General features: G+C 39.6%; 1 protein-coding gene across 16 annotated transcripts in view; it reads left to right on the top strand.

The window, feature by feature from the left end:
* The window catches only part of SYNE1 (spectrin repeat containing nuclear envelope protein 1), a 470,028-nt gene that overhangs the window by 355,895 nt on the left and 97,473 nt on the right, over nucleotides 1-16,660 (top strand). For all 16 annotated transcript variants that reach the window (XM_042987332.1, XM_042987340.1, XM_042987338.1 and 13 more), the window contains 10 exons: nucleotides 1,597-1,716; nucleotides 3,353-3,553; nucleotides 5,908-6,081; nucleotides 7,502-7,633; nucleotides 8,376-8,572; nucleotides 9,252-9,384; nucleotides 9,733-9,915; nucleotides 11,146-11,295; nucleotides 12,126-12,302; nucleotides 12,997-13,152. In XM_042987332.1, the coding sequence (XP_042843266.1) occupies nucleotides 1,597-1,716; nucleotides 3,353-3,553; nucleotides 5,908-6,081; nucleotides 7,502-7,633; nucleotides 8,376-8,572; nucleotides 9,252-9,384; nucleotides 9,733-9,915; nucleotides 11,146-11,295; nucleotides 12,126-12,302; nucleotides 12,997-13,152 (1,623 nt within the window). The remainder of the gene's footprint in view (nucleotides 1-1,596; nucleotides 1,717-3,352; nucleotides 3,554-5,907; nucleotides 6,082-7,501; nucleotides 7,634-8,375; nucleotides 8,573-9,251; nucleotides 9,385-9,732; nucleotides 9,916-11,145; nucleotides 11,296-12,125; nucleotides 12,303-12,996; nucleotides 13,153-16,660) is intronic.

The following is a 16,660-nucleotide window of genomic DNA, read 5'->3' as shown; positions in this document are numbered from 1 at the left end:
GAGAGTTACTGAATTGTGTGGGCTATTTATCGGAAAATCCAGGCTGCAGTACTCTAGAAGATGCCAGGGCTCCCCATGTAGCTTTCTGTGGGCATTCAGTCATGTATCTCTCTGTTTTCCATCAAGTACTCAAATCTGCAACTGGTTCCCCCTCATTCCAGAGACTATCTGTTCCACCTTCTCTAGAAAATGAACTCCCTATCTTTCTCCGGGAAGGAAAGGGGCAGTGTGGATTGAGAAAGGGGCTCTGGGAACGTAATTGCTCTTTAAGCAGCTTTTTTTTTACCAGCCCTCTTTGTTTGGCTCCCCATCCTACCCACCCGGAGTTCTGGAGACTCCTGTTGCTGTAAGCCTGGTGATGTAGATCTCCTGTGAGTTTAGGATTCGTCTTTCTCAGATTTCTTGCTTTAAAAAAAAAAATTAATGTTTATTTCCTTTTGAGAGAGAGATACAGAGTGTGAGCAGGGGGAGGGGCAGAGAGAGATAGATGAGAGGGAGGCACAGAATCAGAAGCAGGCTTCAGGCTCCAAGCTGTCAGCACAGAGCCCGACGCGGGGCTCGAACCCACGAGTCATGAGGTCATGACCTGAGCCAAAGTCCAACACTTAACCGACTGAGCCACCCAGGCGCCCCACACTTTCTCAGATTTCTTAAGTCAGTTATCATGTATCCTGAATTCCAGCTTTCAAAATTTTGCTGGTACTGTCTTCTTTCCTGTTTCTTTATCCTTGTAGATTTGGGTGGGTGGGGGAGGTGGGTAAACAAAATATTTGCTGTTTGTAGAGGGGATTCAGGAAAGAGAAAGCAAGATGCATATGTTTCATCTGCCATCTGGAGTCCATGTTCTTTTCATCCTTCAGGGCAACTGACGTTGTGTTTCTTGCAAAGGTCTACTTAGCCTGCTCCAGGATCCAGTGCTGTCCCCCTTCTCCAAACTCCTCTAACGGGGATGAGTTACCGCGAGTTGAGTACCTGATTGGATTCACCCTTGTTTTGTTTTGCTCTGTTTACTCTGGCTTCCTAACCAGACTATAAGCTCCTTGAAGGCCTGGGTGAGAGCGTGTTCCACTTCTACAGACCTCACACTGGGAAGAGAAGGCTTAGCACCAGGGGCCACTGTAATAGCTGTTGATTGCTTGCTTTTCCACTAAGCAGAGACCACGCTGACATATTGTCCTTTTGCCTTGCTGAATCTCTCTCCAAGGATGCTTAAACTGCATTTCAGGAGATCAGAACCTGTTCCCCTAGAAAATCTCAGGCAAACACCTTTGCTAACCATGTCCTAAGGCAGGCTTCTCTTTTAGGTGTTGCTGTTCACAAATTCCCTTATTTGTTTAAGCAAGCCATTGTTCTCCCAACCCTCCACACGAAGTCCCTCCTGCCTCCTTACCTGTAAGTCAGCTGACTGTGGTGTAACAAAGGGCCTCCTTCTCTTTTCTGCATACTAGATGGTCATGGTTTTATGCTGTATTGAAAGGAGTCTTTTTGTAGGCATTGAAAAAGTTTGATGTGAAGGCAAGAACAAATAGATACAATAATCACATTGTGCGTGGGGAGTTGTGGGAGTTCTAATGAAATTTCTTAAATCTTACATAGGCAATACAACAGGCTGAAGATGGGCTAAAGGAATTGGATGCAGAAATCATTGAATTAAAAAAGCGTGGTGACAAGTTGCAGATTGAGCAGCCTTCCATGCAGGAACTGTCCAAACTTCAGGTATGGTTTTCTACTAATAGCATTCAGCTTCGATGATACATCCTAACTGGACATCAAGAAAAAAATTATTTTGTTTATTTTCTTGGTTTCTCTCCATAAAATTCATGTCATTTCATTCCTAATCTTTGTCCTAAATATGGTGAAAGTTTCAGAAAATAGGAAATTTTCTGAAACTTTCACCGTATTTAATGCAATGAAATAAATTGTATTCTCATACTTCCAAGATTCTTTTTCTGATATTTGCTTTATTATTATTCCAATGGCTAAGCATTGTGGTATAGGGTAGTTGTGGCATATTATTTTCTACTCTAGAAAATATAAGAATTATAAATCCTACCTAGAAAAGTTAAAAGAGGGATATTTACCCTGTATTATAGTCTACCTGAGAAAACTGTTTTAAAAGCAAAAAATGCTCAAACTAAGACTTTTTAGAAAGTAATTTTTCTCAGGTGTTCAAAACTATAGTTAATCTTTCATACATGTTTGAATGGGAGAAAGACAGTGTTTCAATTCCAGAACAACAAAAAAAATTAAACTAGAATGTAGTTGAGATCTCAGCAGAGTTCCCAGTTTCCTCCTGGAATAGGAAATGATTTGGGCTTAATTGGCTTTCTTAGATTAGGCAAAAATCCGACCCCCGGGGGTGGTCGGGAGAACCTGGGATATTAGACCGGCAAACTTGAGCATTTGATGGGCAACAGAGTTAAATTACATTAAGAAAAAGTGATACATACATGTTAACTTTTCTCCGCATGCTTGTTACAGAACTGTTGGGGATTAATAGCATTAACTCCAGCACAGGGTCACAAGTTCTTCCTTTTTTGAAAATAAAATAGCTCTTATTTTAAAAAGAACATTTTTATTTTAACTGTCTCATTCCATTATCTCACTTTTCATAATGTCACTAGCCCACAGCCCCCACTTTGCACTTAGACGGTTTTCCAACAGTGCTTAAATGTCAGGTGTAAGAGTCAAACGTCATAGTTGTAAATAGGCATTAAAGTTGAACTTTTCCAGATTGAACCATTTTGGCCCGTGAAACCTTAATATGATACGTTAATCAGGTCCATATGGTTCAAATAAATTTTGTTTTTGGTGTATCATCATCTCCTAAAATGTCTTTCCAGTTTAAATAGTTATTTACTCCACCACATTTGGCAAAAACATTGCCTTTTTAAGTCCTAAAGTCCTTCTGCTCACATTAACCTCCTCTGTTTCTCTAGCTCTTTATTTAGGGAATAGTCCAAAATCTGATTATTCTGTAGCAGACAAAATATGAAAGATGCTACAGCCAATGACTCTAACACTATGTAAATGTTAAGAACATTATAAAAAATTAGAATTACGTTTACGTGTCCCTCAGCCACACAAACAACTTTTCAACATTTCAACCCCACGTCGCACCATAAACTCCTGACATCCTGAGAAGAGAGCTGTCGAATCTACCTCCTTTTGAAGGAAGTTTTCAAAGAGGCTCATGAGAAAGGCAGGCAGAGCCTTTCATACAGAGCATCACCATCAATCAGATACCTGAAGGAGTATTTTTGGTTGGGTTGTGGTCTTGGGAGGGAGTATGCTTTTCAGAGAAGGGCCAGCACATGACCTGAGAGTGAGTATCACGGTCTCTGTTTCATAGGACATGTATGATGAACTAATGATGACCATTGGCTCCTGGCGGAGTAGTCTGAACCAGAATCTTGCCCTCAAGAGTCAGTACGAAAGGGCCCTGCAAGATCTGGCTGACCTGCTGGAGACTGGACAGGAGAAGATGGCGGGTGACCAGAAAATCATTGTGTCTTCCAAGGAGGAAATTCAACAACTGCTTGACAAACATAAGGTAAAAAGGGACAGAGAGAGAGAGAGAGAGAGCGGGGGGGTGGGGGGGGGTGGGGAGTGAGGTAGGGGGTATATAGTTGCAAAAGCATGTTCTCAATCACTGTTACATATATATATATATATATATATATATATATATATATATATAGTAAAATAGTAAAACCTATTATTGTCAATCTTTTATGAGTTCTTCCTTGCATAAATTACTCTTTAAAATTAAGCAACAAATGTATGTTCAAACCCATGGGCATTCAGTAGCCCAGGAAAATTATAGAGGATAGGTTTCTATAATTTTGTGAGTTAAAAAGAATACCAACGTTCCTAGTAATTTTAATTATCACTTCCTTACTAGTATTAGCCAGGCTTTCTCCTATCATAAATTACAACCAGTGGGAAACTTGGGGACTTTCTTCGAAGTGCCCAGCTTCATTCTTAATTCTGCTTTTGTCCTCTGTGTCTTTTATGCCCATTTATTCCTCTAGTGCTAGGTGTTTCCTCTGCCTTCTGTTGCCCTGGACAAAGGCTCCTTCTCTGTGCCCTGGGAATGCAGAGCTGCCCACTCGGCTGTGGGATGGGGTTTCTGTCTCTTATGTGTATCACTCAGTTCCTCTGGCCCTTAAGCACATGCTCCTCTGGTTGCTGTAGGCCTCCAGAGTTTATTCTTGGGGACGTGAGTCCTCTTACTACATGATCAAACCTGGGGGGCCTGAGATTGCCATGTTCCATGGCCAAGCTCAGGTTAGACACTATTCCTTAATAAAGGAATGCCTGTTTAATGTGCACACAACAAATAACTCTTGCATTATTAAAATGATTACAGAAAGAAGAGTTTGCCAGGCCAGAAACCCAAACTCTCAGACTGTAGGAATGTCATATGCATGGAAACTTTGAAAATCCCGTTGGGTTAGAGATAGTTAACATTATGCTAGTTAACATGTAGCTCTTAACATGTGGTGTCTTATAAAGGTAAATTTTGGGGGGGAGGGGGAATTGCACTTCTTGCTATTTTTCCCAGGGAGTTTTGTCCAAAACTTTGTGATTTATTAAAGCCTTATCATTTGGCTTTGAAAACATCGCTTTAAAGTTCACAGCTGGTTTTCCTCAAATCTTTGACAACAGCAATAAAGTATCATGCTGAGTTATTCCAGAGAGGAAGCTAGGATCAATGAGCATAAATAACAGAGACGTAGGCTCAATAGGTAAAGAACTCTAGAAGGATTTGGTTGCATGGAACAGATAACTCTCCTGGCCATGGGAAGACCATCCAAGGCCATTAGCAGGAGATTGGGTTGTAAAAGGAATATCAGTTTTTGGTGCATGTTGGGCTAAATGACCTCCAAGTTCTCTTCCCACTTGAAGAGTCTATGATTTAATAGTTGTCAGTGAAAAATGAAGATACTGGCTTCTGTTGACCAGACATTTTCTGAGGGAGATCTCTATAGTGAACATGTTCTATATAGACTGGGTGGTTCAGGGTCCTCACGCACAAAATGGGAACTACAACTACCTACCTCATAGAATTGTTACAAGGTTAACTGAGTTGGTCAGTAAAGCGTTGGTAGAGTTTTAGCATATAGTACACACTAAATATTGTTATCAGCTCCCAGCCCTTCAGCCCTAACCACAGTGGAGGGAACAGGAAATGGGATGAGCTCTGTCTCCCTCCTCTGGGGCCTGTTACACATAAAAAATTAACATTTAAAAATACATTTGTAGGACTGTGCAGGGCCTACCATTCTGTCGTGTGTAAGTATAATAAAAGGGAAATTTAAAACCGTGTAACAGCAATCCGTACATGTCAGGCTGTGCTTGGCAGTGAGTATTGGAGCACAACAAATGCTCTGGGAATTCGGAAGAGTAGAGTTCAAGCCCAACCATAAAGGAAGGAAAGTCATGAATGTGTCAAGTGAGGACATCTTGGGAAGTATGGCATATACACAGAGGCCAAAGAGGGGAGACTGGTTGCCAATGTGTCTGAGGGACAAGGGAGGCCAATTTGTGTGGTGGAGTTAATGAGAGTCTTCCAGATCGTATACAGGGATGAGGCATTTGGAGAGCAGAGGAGTTTTATCAACAGCTGGTCACATCTGAAGGGCTCTGTTTGCGGGGACAGAGTATCTACAGCACATCACATGTCAGTGCACTTGAGGGGAGGGATGAGAGGCCAATTAAGAGACTGGAGTTCCCGTCTCTGCGGGAAGCCATGAGTGCCTACGTGAGGCAGGGGCTTGCAGAGGTGGGAAGGTAATGCTCACATATTGCCTGAGTTCCGTCAGCTTTTACGTGTGAAGCAGCTTTTATTGTAAGGTGGTATATGAATGAGTCACTGACCTCTTTCTACCTGACAAATTGCAGGAATACTTTCAAGGCCTGGAATCTCATATGATCCTGACAGAGACACTCTTCAGAAAGATAATCAACTTTGCGGTCCTACAAGAAACGCAGTTCCACACAGAACTGATGACACAGGCTTCAGCTGTACTGAAACGGGCTCACAAGAGGGGTGTGGAGTTGGAGTACATTCTAGAGGTGAGACTCCTGATGTGACACCTTTCCTACAGCAGACCCAACTGCAAAGCACACCCTTAATGGAAGATGTATTTATTCGTGCAATTCACCTCAGAATTGGAACTCCCAATTCTCGGAGTCCCTCCGACTCAGTCTCGTGTTCTGTCTTGTTTCCCTTGTATTTCCTATTTATGTTTGGAAAAGGCTGTGCCATGCCGTGAGTCAGCTAGATTCATCGAATACTGACTTTGGACAGGGCGTGACGGTATTTGGGGTTTTGACAGTGAGACTAAAGAGTGGCCGATCTTTGCTATCCATTATTGAAAAAGACTTCACATGATCTTTAAGAAGACTTTCCAGTTTCAAATAAAATAAAAATGAGAATTTAGGAGCGAGTGGTTTGGGATTTCTCCTTAGTAGAATGTCTATGCTATATATTTATATTTATTAAATGTTTGTGGTAGCTTTTTTTGTCTGTTTGTGAATGTAACATATTTACTTTGCTTTACTACATGAAGTAAACACACCCTGCCCTTTTGCTGAAATCATGCCCTCATCATTACTATGGTAAAGAATGAAACCACGCATATCAGATGCCTGATACGTTCCAGATGCACTATGTACATTATCATTTCATCCTCACGATGGACAAGATAGTTGTTATTATCCCCATTTTTTTAATGTTATAAATTAAACATTTTTAATGTTATACATGTTATAAATTAAACTTCTCTGAGGGTCAGAGAAGTTTAGTAACTTGCCCACGCTCATACTGCTGGTTGGTTATAGACACCCAAGCGTGTTTGCAATGCTTTTCAGGGTCGCCATCTGATTACTTGCTTCAAAGCCATCTTTTGCTTCCCAAAGCAAACCAAACACAAACATCTCCAACTAACTATGTATTTTTTATTTTTTAATTTGTTTTGAGTGAGAGAGAGAGAGAGAAAGAGCAGAAGAGGGGCAAAGAGAGAGGAAGAGAGAGAATCCCAAGCATCAGCTCAGAGCCTGACACAGGGCTTGAACTTGAACTCATGAACCATGAGATCATGACCTGAGCCAAAAATCAAGAGTGGGGTGCTTAACCGACTTGAGCCACTCAGGCGCCCTTCCAACATAACTTTGAAGTGAATCTGTTGAATGCGTACTTTGCACAAAAAGAAGATCGTGGTTCTTTAATGAGGATTTTTTAAAAATATTTATTTATTTTTGAGAGAGAGAGAGAGAGAGAGTATGAGTGGGGAAGGGGCAGAGAGAGAGGGAGACACACAATCCGAAGCAGGCTCCAGGCTCTGAGCCATCAGCACAGAGCCCGACGCGGGACTCAAACTCACAGACCGCAAGATCATGACCTGAACTGAAGTCAGACGCTCAACTGAATGAGCCACCTGGGTGCCCCATAATAAGAATTTTTTTAGCTTACAGACTGATACTGTGTTTCTAGACATGGTCTCATCTGGATGAAGACCACCAGGCGCTCAGCAAACAGCTGGAGGTGGTGGAAAGTAGCATCCCAAGTGTGGGATTGGTGGAGGAGAGCGAGGAGAGGCTCATCGACCGGATAACACTCTACCAGGTCAGCGTCCAATGGCATCTCAGTGTGAAAAGTTGCCACATTTCCTTTTGAAACTTCCCTGTGGTTTTAACTGAATCTAAACAAACTTGCAGTCAAATATTGTATTAAGTACTTTTACTTTTATTTCAAGCTGTTAACATTGTTGAAAGCAGATAGATTTTAAGTATTTGTTTTATAATAGGAACATAAGATCTTTTTTCTTTTTTTTTTTTTTTTTCCTGTTTATTTACTTTTGATAGAGAGGCTGAATGTGAGCAGGGGAGGGGCAGAGAGAGAAAGGGAGACAGAGAATTCGAAGCGGGCTCCAGGCTCTGAGCTGTCAGCACAGAGCCCGATGCGGGGCTCAAGCCCACGAACCGCAAGATCCTGACTTGAGCCAAAGTCGGCCATGTGACCAACTGAGCCACACAGGCACCCTCTTTTTTCTTTATTTAACGTGAGATCTCTTTTTGAAAATTCAACTGAGCATTTTCTGTGGTACGTGTTGGTGTCACACTATTCTTAATTACAGCTTGATAGTTTTAAGTGTACCTGAAGTTACTACAGAAAAAAAAAAAAAGAAAAAAGAAGGACATCTATACTTAAATATATGTGAGCCATCTCAATGTTTCTTGGGTGCAAATGGTTGAATTCTGACTAATAGGGAACAGAACATTACGAGCACCAGAGAAACTATAATTCTTGAAGAGAAAAAAAAATGCATCATCCAAAGTTTTAACCTGGTATTTTCAATCAATTTTAGCATTTGAAATCCAGGCTTCATGAATACCAGCCCAAATTATATCAGGTGTTAGATGATGGGAAACGACTGCTCATATCCATTAGCTGCTCAGATCTAGAAAGCCAGCTCAATCAACTGGGAGAACAGTGGTTGGATAATACCAACAAAGTGTCGAAGGAACTTCACAGATTGGAAACCGTACTGAAACACTGGACCAGGTAATACAATGGCTGTTACACATAATTTTAGATTAGCGCTGCGGGCTCTTTCTAACACTACTGGGTATGGGCTTAAAGAAGATAAGGTCCCCCTAGGCACTTATCTTCTAATTTGGAAAATAAAGGCGAAAACAAAGCCTTCCCTCCCTTAGATTCTTGGACAATTGTATAAACACGCAAGCAGAAGTGGGCAGGGAAGCAGGTCCCCAATGCCCCTTACCTTTGAGCTCTGATCCTCCCTTGCCTATTGGCTGTACATGGGTGTTCACAGGAAAACCTTAGAAGGGGACATAGAAGGAAAGTATGTTCGAGAAAGTAAGGGCAATGGGAAGTATTCAGGAGAAGTGGAGGGTTGATTTTACGTCATGAAATACTCTATTTCTATGCCACCTTTACTTCTGAGAACTTTTAATAATAGTCATCTAACATTTTCTAAATATTCTCATTGTGAATGAGTAGGAGAAAGATACATACTTTTTTTGCATTCAGCTTCGAAATGGGAAAGCTGAAGCTTGCTTAATGTTTAAATTTGAAGGGAATTTGAGAGTGTCCCATGCAGGGCATTATTCTCCCAGACCTGTTGTATCTCTTGTTTGAAAATTGGCCTTGCTGAATAACATGGGTTAGCAGAAAGGAGGTATCAGAGGTTTACTTGATAGATGCATTAATATAATTACAGATATCAAAGCGAATCTGCAGAACTTATTCACTGGTTACAGTCTGCAAAAGACAGGCTAGAATTTTGGACTCAACAATCTGTGACAGTCCCACAAGAACTGGAAATGGTCCGTGATCATCTAAATGCTTTCCTGGTAAGCCTAAGAATCTAAAACATTTGATTCAATTTTATATACTTAGTAAGCCAAGCTGAAGAGAATTTGTCAATGTTAACTATGTGTGGTCAATAATTATGCAAAATACTAGGGTTCAACATTGCCTCATTAAAGTAATTTTCAAGGAATGGCTTCATTGTTGGCTTTCATTCAAGGCAATGGTATACTTTTTTTTTTTTTTTTTTTTTTTTTTTGGTCCTCTGGAGTGCTTAGCATAACTCCTCTTCAAGACGTATAGAAAAATTGTTTATGTAGTAAATGGTTCTCTTTTCTTAAATTAAAGGTCTAACTATTTAATCCTGATTTGAACATTGCTGCTTCTTTTAGGAGTTTTCCAAAGAAGTGGATGCGAAATCTTCCCTGAAATCGTCTGTTCTGAGCATCGGAAATCAGCTTCTTCGATTAAAGAAAGTGGACACGGCTTCCCTACGTTCAGAACTGTCACACATTGATAGCCAGTGGACTGATCTGCTGACAAATATTCCGACTGTACAGGAAAAGCTCCACCAGGTATAGAAATAATCATAGGTTTAATTCATAACCATTGACTTAAACAGCAGTCAATGGAAAGAGTGCTAATCTGCTTTTGCTTTCAAATGGAGATCTGATCTGTCATGGACAGTTTGCCTTTTCTCTCTTCCATTGTTCTGCACACTAAAGGTGAGCTGTTCTACAAAGCCATACCTACAAATGTCATTTCTTCCAAGGACAACTTCTTTAGTGTGTGTGTGTGTGTGTGTGTGTGTGTGTGTGTGTGTGTGTGTGTAGTTGCAGTAGAAACTTCATCTGGCCTTGTTTAAACTTTCTTTTTAAAATGTGGGTCTCTCCACTTCCCTCATAAAGTGAATAGTTACAAGAATTCAATCACAATGTATTTTCAAGACTTACAATCTCGCCCATAATAGAGCAACTGGCATTCAATAAATTTAAGTACTTCCCTTCTCTGGAAATATACCTCCCTTCCCTGGATCCCAGACAGTGTATATTTACCTCTCTTTGATATTCATCACTCTACCAGGTATGATAGCTGTGTTTAATGTTTGGGTCTTATCCCTCCTAGTCAACAACTATATATTTCCAGGAGGGGCAGGAAATATCTCACATTCATCTCTGTATCTTTCTGCACCACATAGAAGTCCATAAATATTTTAAATGATTGCCCTTGTTCCTCCAAATCATTGCAATAAGTAACTGCAAAAACGTATGTTAGATTAAGTAAGATTCATAAATCTAACCATATTTTAGTTAAAGAGTAAGGAAATTGGCCATGCTCTTAGGAATAAATATTAGAGTGCCAAAAATCTAGAAAATGATAGTTTGTAATGTGGTATTTTTCTTTCTTCCTTTAACATTCCTGAGTCATAATACACAGAAATTTTTACAAGATAATTAATAAAATACATCTGTTGAATGTTTTGTAGTTAGGTTTTTTTTTAACTCATAAAACTAGCTATAAAATAAGAATAATATTTCCTTCTTGCTGGTATTTTGATTAATTAGTTAGTGTTTATACAATGTTTATAGTATTGGATGTCAAGTGAACATAAGATGCCTATTATTGTTCATTGTTTGCCTGATGTTTAATTTCAAGCTTGTAATAAGGTTAAGATCCAAAAATGTCATTAAGAAGTGTTATCTCTTTTGGCACGTCAATAAATATTAACGTAGGGTTGTGGGGTTGGCAGAAAGTTGGTTTGAATTTTAACCCTCGTGCCTTCGTTCTGTCTCTTACTGGGGCAGCTCCAGATGGATAAGCTGCCGTCCCGCCATGCCATTTCTGAACTGACGACTTGGATTTCTCTAATGGAAAATGTTATTCAAAAGGATGAAGAGAACATAAAAAATTCGATAGGTTACAAGGCAATTCATGAATACCTTCAGAAATACAAGGTAGTGGATTTTTTTTTCTTTTAACTTTTCATATTTTAGGACTAGTTCATTCAAAAGAACTCAAAACTCAACTTATGCACATCAGATTTTGGAGTGGATGTTTCATACATAGTGACCAGATAAGGGTACGAGGGTAAAAAAAAAACTGCCTCCCTAGTTGTAGACATAGAAAAGCTGTCCGGTGTTAGGAATAATTTTTAAAAATTTTTTTCAATGTTTATTTATTCTGAGAGAGAGAGACAGAGAGGGCAAGCCAGCAGGGGGAGGGCAGAGAGAGAGGGAGACAGGATCCTAAGCAGGCTCCACTCTGTCAGTGCACAGCTCAATGCGGGGCTCGAACCCATGAATTGCAAGATCATGACCTGAGCGGAAATCAAGAGTCGGTTGGTTAATCAACTGAGCCACCCAGGTGCCCCAGGAATAATTTTGAATAAGATTTTGTGTCATTTAAAAAATAATAAAAATAAATGCTATAATTTATGAGTATGTTATAGTGAGGTTAGACAATTTATCCAATTCTACATACATCCTCTACCTAAAATGTATACATATATTTATATTCAATATACTAATAAATTCAAAATTTTATAAATTTTTATATATTCAAGTCAGTAATTTATACTTTTATAAATTCAGTATGTTCATATATTATATGTATATATTGAATTTCTGATAATAACGAGTTATATAATTATAAGCAGATTGTGTCATTTGGACTAAATCACAGAAATGATAAGATTAAAGTTGTTTAAGGCTTTCCAATTCCTGATAAAATACAAGACATTTATGTGCATAACCTTGTTTCTTTATTTCCTCCCTTCCCTTTTCAGGGTTTTAAGATAGATATTAACTGTAAACAGTTGACAGTTGATTTTGTGAATCAGTCCGTGCTACAAATCAGCAGTCAGGATGTGGAAAGTAAACGCAGTGACAAAACTGATTTTGCTGAGCAACTCGGAGCCATGAATAAAAGTTGGCAAATCCTGCAGGGCCTAGTGACTGAGAAGGTAAGCCACGTGGCCCCTGCTGTCCAACATGCCAAGACCAGGGACGGTCTGCAAAGAAAACTCATTTCACAAGCAGTATAGCTTCACACAGCACACAAACGTTTCTGAAGGGGACACCACTGAATCCCATTGCGCTAAATATTCTTTACTCTCGTTCATAATTTTCTCTTATTCGTCTTCTACTCTTCACCCATTGTACGTTGTTTTACTTTTTTTTTTTTTACTTTTTTTTTTTTTAACGTTTATTTATTTTTGAGACAGAGAGAGAACAGAGCACGAACGGGGGAGGGTCAGAGAGAGAGGGAGACACAGAATCGGAAGCAGGCTCCAGGCTCTGAGCCGTCAGCACAGAGCCCGACGCGGGGCTCGAACTCACGGACCGTGAGATCATGACCTGAGCCGAAGTCGGACGCTTAACCGACCAAGCCACCCAGGCGCCCCTGTTTTACTTTTTTAAAGATGCCCCTTAACTTCTTTTGCCTTTCCAAGTTGACTTTACTTAATTACCAATACTAGTCACCGACTTATACTTTATAAGATTTGCTTTTTAATCCTCTATACAATAAGCTGTATCTTACAAGCTCTTAATGTAGAGGGAGTAGTGGCTTGAGTAATTGGAGGAAATGGTGGCTTCAGTGCCAGTGATTTGATTTTAAAATAAAATTGCAAACTTCGTTTTGTTATGTGTGTTCAGATCCAGCTGTTGGAAGGCTTATTGGAATCTTGGTCAGAATATGAAAATAATGTGCAAAGTCTGAAAACTTGGTATGAAACCCAGGAAAACAAACTAAAACAACAGCATCGAATTGGAGATCAGGCTTCAGTTCAAAGCGCCATGAAAGACTGTCAGGTACGTTGCCCGGGGGGCTGACATGCATTTGTCATAGTTTCGTGGCAGGTGCCAAAGGAGTTTTCTGGACCTGGGAGCTGAGAGTTAAATACTGAAAAAAGGTGTATTTGGTAATGAATTTCTCTGATTATGTGAGTTTATGAGGGTTTTTTTTTTTTAACTATTAAGTTTTTCACCTATTTAAAATAATTTGAAATTATGAGAATCTTGAGACATGCTCTGAGGTAGACACAGTGCTACTAACTCCCACATGCTGCTCATCAGATTTAATAATTAAACATTTTGACATATTTTCCTGAATTACTCCTTTTCTTAAATATTTTCTAGTGAATCCCAGACATCATGTCATTTTATTCCTGCATGCTACAACACACATCTCTAAGAAGTTGACATTTTCATATATAAACATAACATCCTTATCACCACAAAAACTTTGACAATAATCCCTTAATGCTATTCAATGCTCAGCTCATAACACCGTCTCTACGATTTTCTTTAAAACGTCTTTTTTTTTTTTTTCCAGTTAATTTGTTCACATAGGGATACAACAATGTCCACATGCTACATTTGTTATTAGATCTCTTAAGCCTCCTCAGTATTTGTTAATAAAACTAACTTGTTGCAGAATCTGTAGACTGGTCCCACGTTCCGGATTAGCCTGTGGACTTCCTTTAAGATGTCCTCTGTATCGCCTGTATTTCCCATAAATGGACGTTAGCGCTAGAGGCTTGACTGAGTTCTGTTTTCAACTCTAAGGAGCAGAGTGCTCCTCAGACAACAGCGTTACTTTCTCCCACGTCCTCTGGGAAGCTCCAGCAGCATCCGCTCATTCTACCCTTAATGGTGAGAGTCTCTCCTGCAAGTGGAGTGAACATGCTCTAAATGGTTTCCAGTGACTTAGGAACACTTAATATTTGCCCAGGTATTCTTGTTTATGCAAAAGAAATGTGAGTTATTGCAGGTAATGCTGTAATAAAATTTTGAAATAATTCAGTGATTTCTAATACACGGAGCAGCTGTGATGGTTCTCTGTAGTGTTTCCCAAGAGCAGCCGAAGACTCCACTATAAGATAATTCTACAGGAACGCACCTTTCCCCAAATCTTGTTTTTATATTGTAGACTCCAAAAAGAAAGACCTTTCATAACAGTCTTCCTTCCAACTGGCAATTTTTTCGGGGGGCAGATGTAAAGAAAGATCTATTTAAACTCTCAGTCAAAGCTTTTCCATTTAGAAACGGAAGAGCAGATACCTTTGTGCTGGGCTGACACGCTCATGGATTGTAATTTCCAGCGTGCTTAAATACGGCAGAACCAACATATAGAGAAATACCCTGAAATTAAAAATATGCTTCTCATCAGAAGAGGGGTGTATAACAGACTGAAGACCAAAATTATGCCTCACCTAGCCTCATAGCATTTCCAGGTTTCCAGGGGCCGGTAGTGTTTCTCATTTCGGCCATCAATTTTTGTATATCAAAATACGCCAAAAAATCCGGAATTTCACAATTTTACTTTGAGGGATGAGAAGTCTGACCTCTTAAGCTCCTGAGTGTTTCCATTAAAATGAAAAGATAATTAGCAAAATTAGTGCTTCTTTGTTCTGTCATTGTGATAAACTTTACTGTCAGAAGTGAAATAATACGTTAACTTTTCCTTTTTAAAAAAATTCATCTTTAATTTTTATTTATTTTTCAGAAGGAAAGAGCATGAGTTGGGGAGGGGCAGAGGGAGAGGGAGACGCAGAATCCGAAGCAGGCTTCAGGCTCTGAGCCATCAGCATAGAGCCTGACACAGGGCTTGAACTCATAAACCAGGAGATCATGACTTGAACGAAAGTTGGGCGCTTAAGTGACTGAGCCACCCAGGTGCCCCTAGCTTTTCCTTTTTACTTCTTTCTCTCCTACTTTTTTTTTTTAAGTTTTTTTTTTTTAACATTTATTTATTTTTCAGACAGAGACAGAGCATGAACAGGGGAGGGACAGAGAGTAGGTAGACACAGAATCTGAAACAGGCTCCAGGCTCTGAGCGGTCAGCACAGAGCCCGACGCGGGGCTCGAACTCGGGAATGGCAAGATCATGACCTGAGCTGAAGTCAGATGCTTAACTGATTGAGCCACCCAGGCACCCCTTTAAAAAATTTTTTTTTAATGTTTATTTATTTTTGAGAGAGACAGAGACAGAGCACAGGCAGAGGAGGAGCAGAGAGCTCTTCATTCTTTTTCATCTCATTAATGTACTTTTCGCCTGCCATTTTCCATTTTGCTTTTTTTTCATGACCGTACCTTTTATTTAACAGAGATGTTACTACCAGAAAATGAAGCGGAGGTTTGGCCAAGTTTTACTCCTTTCCGGACCCAGATTGGAGTCTCTCCCGGAAGGTCACACAAGGCAGTGTCAGGAGGGAAAGCTTGAAATGTGGTTTAAAGAACTTCACACCAATGCCAATTAGTGATTTCGAATTTAGTCCTTTTTTTTTTTTTGAAACAAAGAACAGAATGAAAGTAACCCACGCAGTTATTTTGGGGCATCACGTATAAATCACCACAGCTTAACGGCAGGTTCTATTTGGCAGTACCATAAACCTTGATAAAAATTTATTGTCATTTTTGAGAAAATTGTTCCTCTGGACCAAAGTGTGATGTTCAAGCCAGCAGACTTAAATCGGTGACTGGATTCAACCTTTATTTTGTTTAGAACATCTTGAATACTTTCCCACTCTTTCAGAGGTGACTTATTCATTTAAACCAACATAAAAAATGATACTTATGAATTAACTCAAGTTAAGAATGATTTATTATAGCAAAAAAATGTTAGGTTTGGCTTTTTTCATCAGTGATCAGAAACAGAATCATCTTTTAATTATTATTGAAAGGAAAGGAAAACACACTTTCGTTTTGCACAAAATATATATTTCAGTCCTGTTTCCTTCCTGGATTTTGCTTTTATGCCAACATAAATGTGCAGGGCATTTTAGGGATGTGTTTTGAAGCAATGGGTCATTCATTTAATATTGCTCACTAAAAAAAGTTAACATCTATGGGTAAATAAGGATAAATTTATTTCCAATGGTTGGATTTTAGAATCCTATTAGAGACATTATGGTTAATCTTTTCTTTTTTTATTTTTTTTTCAACGTTTTTTTATTTATTTTTGGGACAGAGAGAGACAGAGCATGAACGGGGGAGGGGCAGAGAGAGAGGGAGACACAGAATCGGAAACAGGCTCCAGGCTCCGAGCCATCAGCCCAGAGCCTGACGCGGGGCTCGAACTCACGGACCGTGAGATCGTGACCTGGCTGAAGTCGGACGCTTAACCGACTGCGCCACCCAGGCGCCCCAATCTTTTAAAGAAGTAGAGAAATCCTTAAATAGTGAAATTGTGTTTTCTATACTGCATAGAGGACCTATAACCCTAGTAATCATTATATTCATTCTCTGGTTAATTATCAAAGCTGTCAAAATATTGACAGAATTATGAAGTGGAAATGAAAGAACAATATTAAAAACG

Source organism: Panthera tigris, chromosome B2, assembly GCF_018350195.1.
Source record: "Panthera tigris isolate Pti1 chromosome B2, P.tigris_Pti1_mat1.1, whole genome shotgun sequence".
In the NCBI taxonomy this organism is placed as follows: domain Eukaryota; kingdom Metazoa; phylum Chordata; class Mammalia; order Carnivora; family Felidae; genus Panthera; species Panthera tigris.
This window is presented reverse-complemented; position numbering and strand designations above follow the sequence as displayed.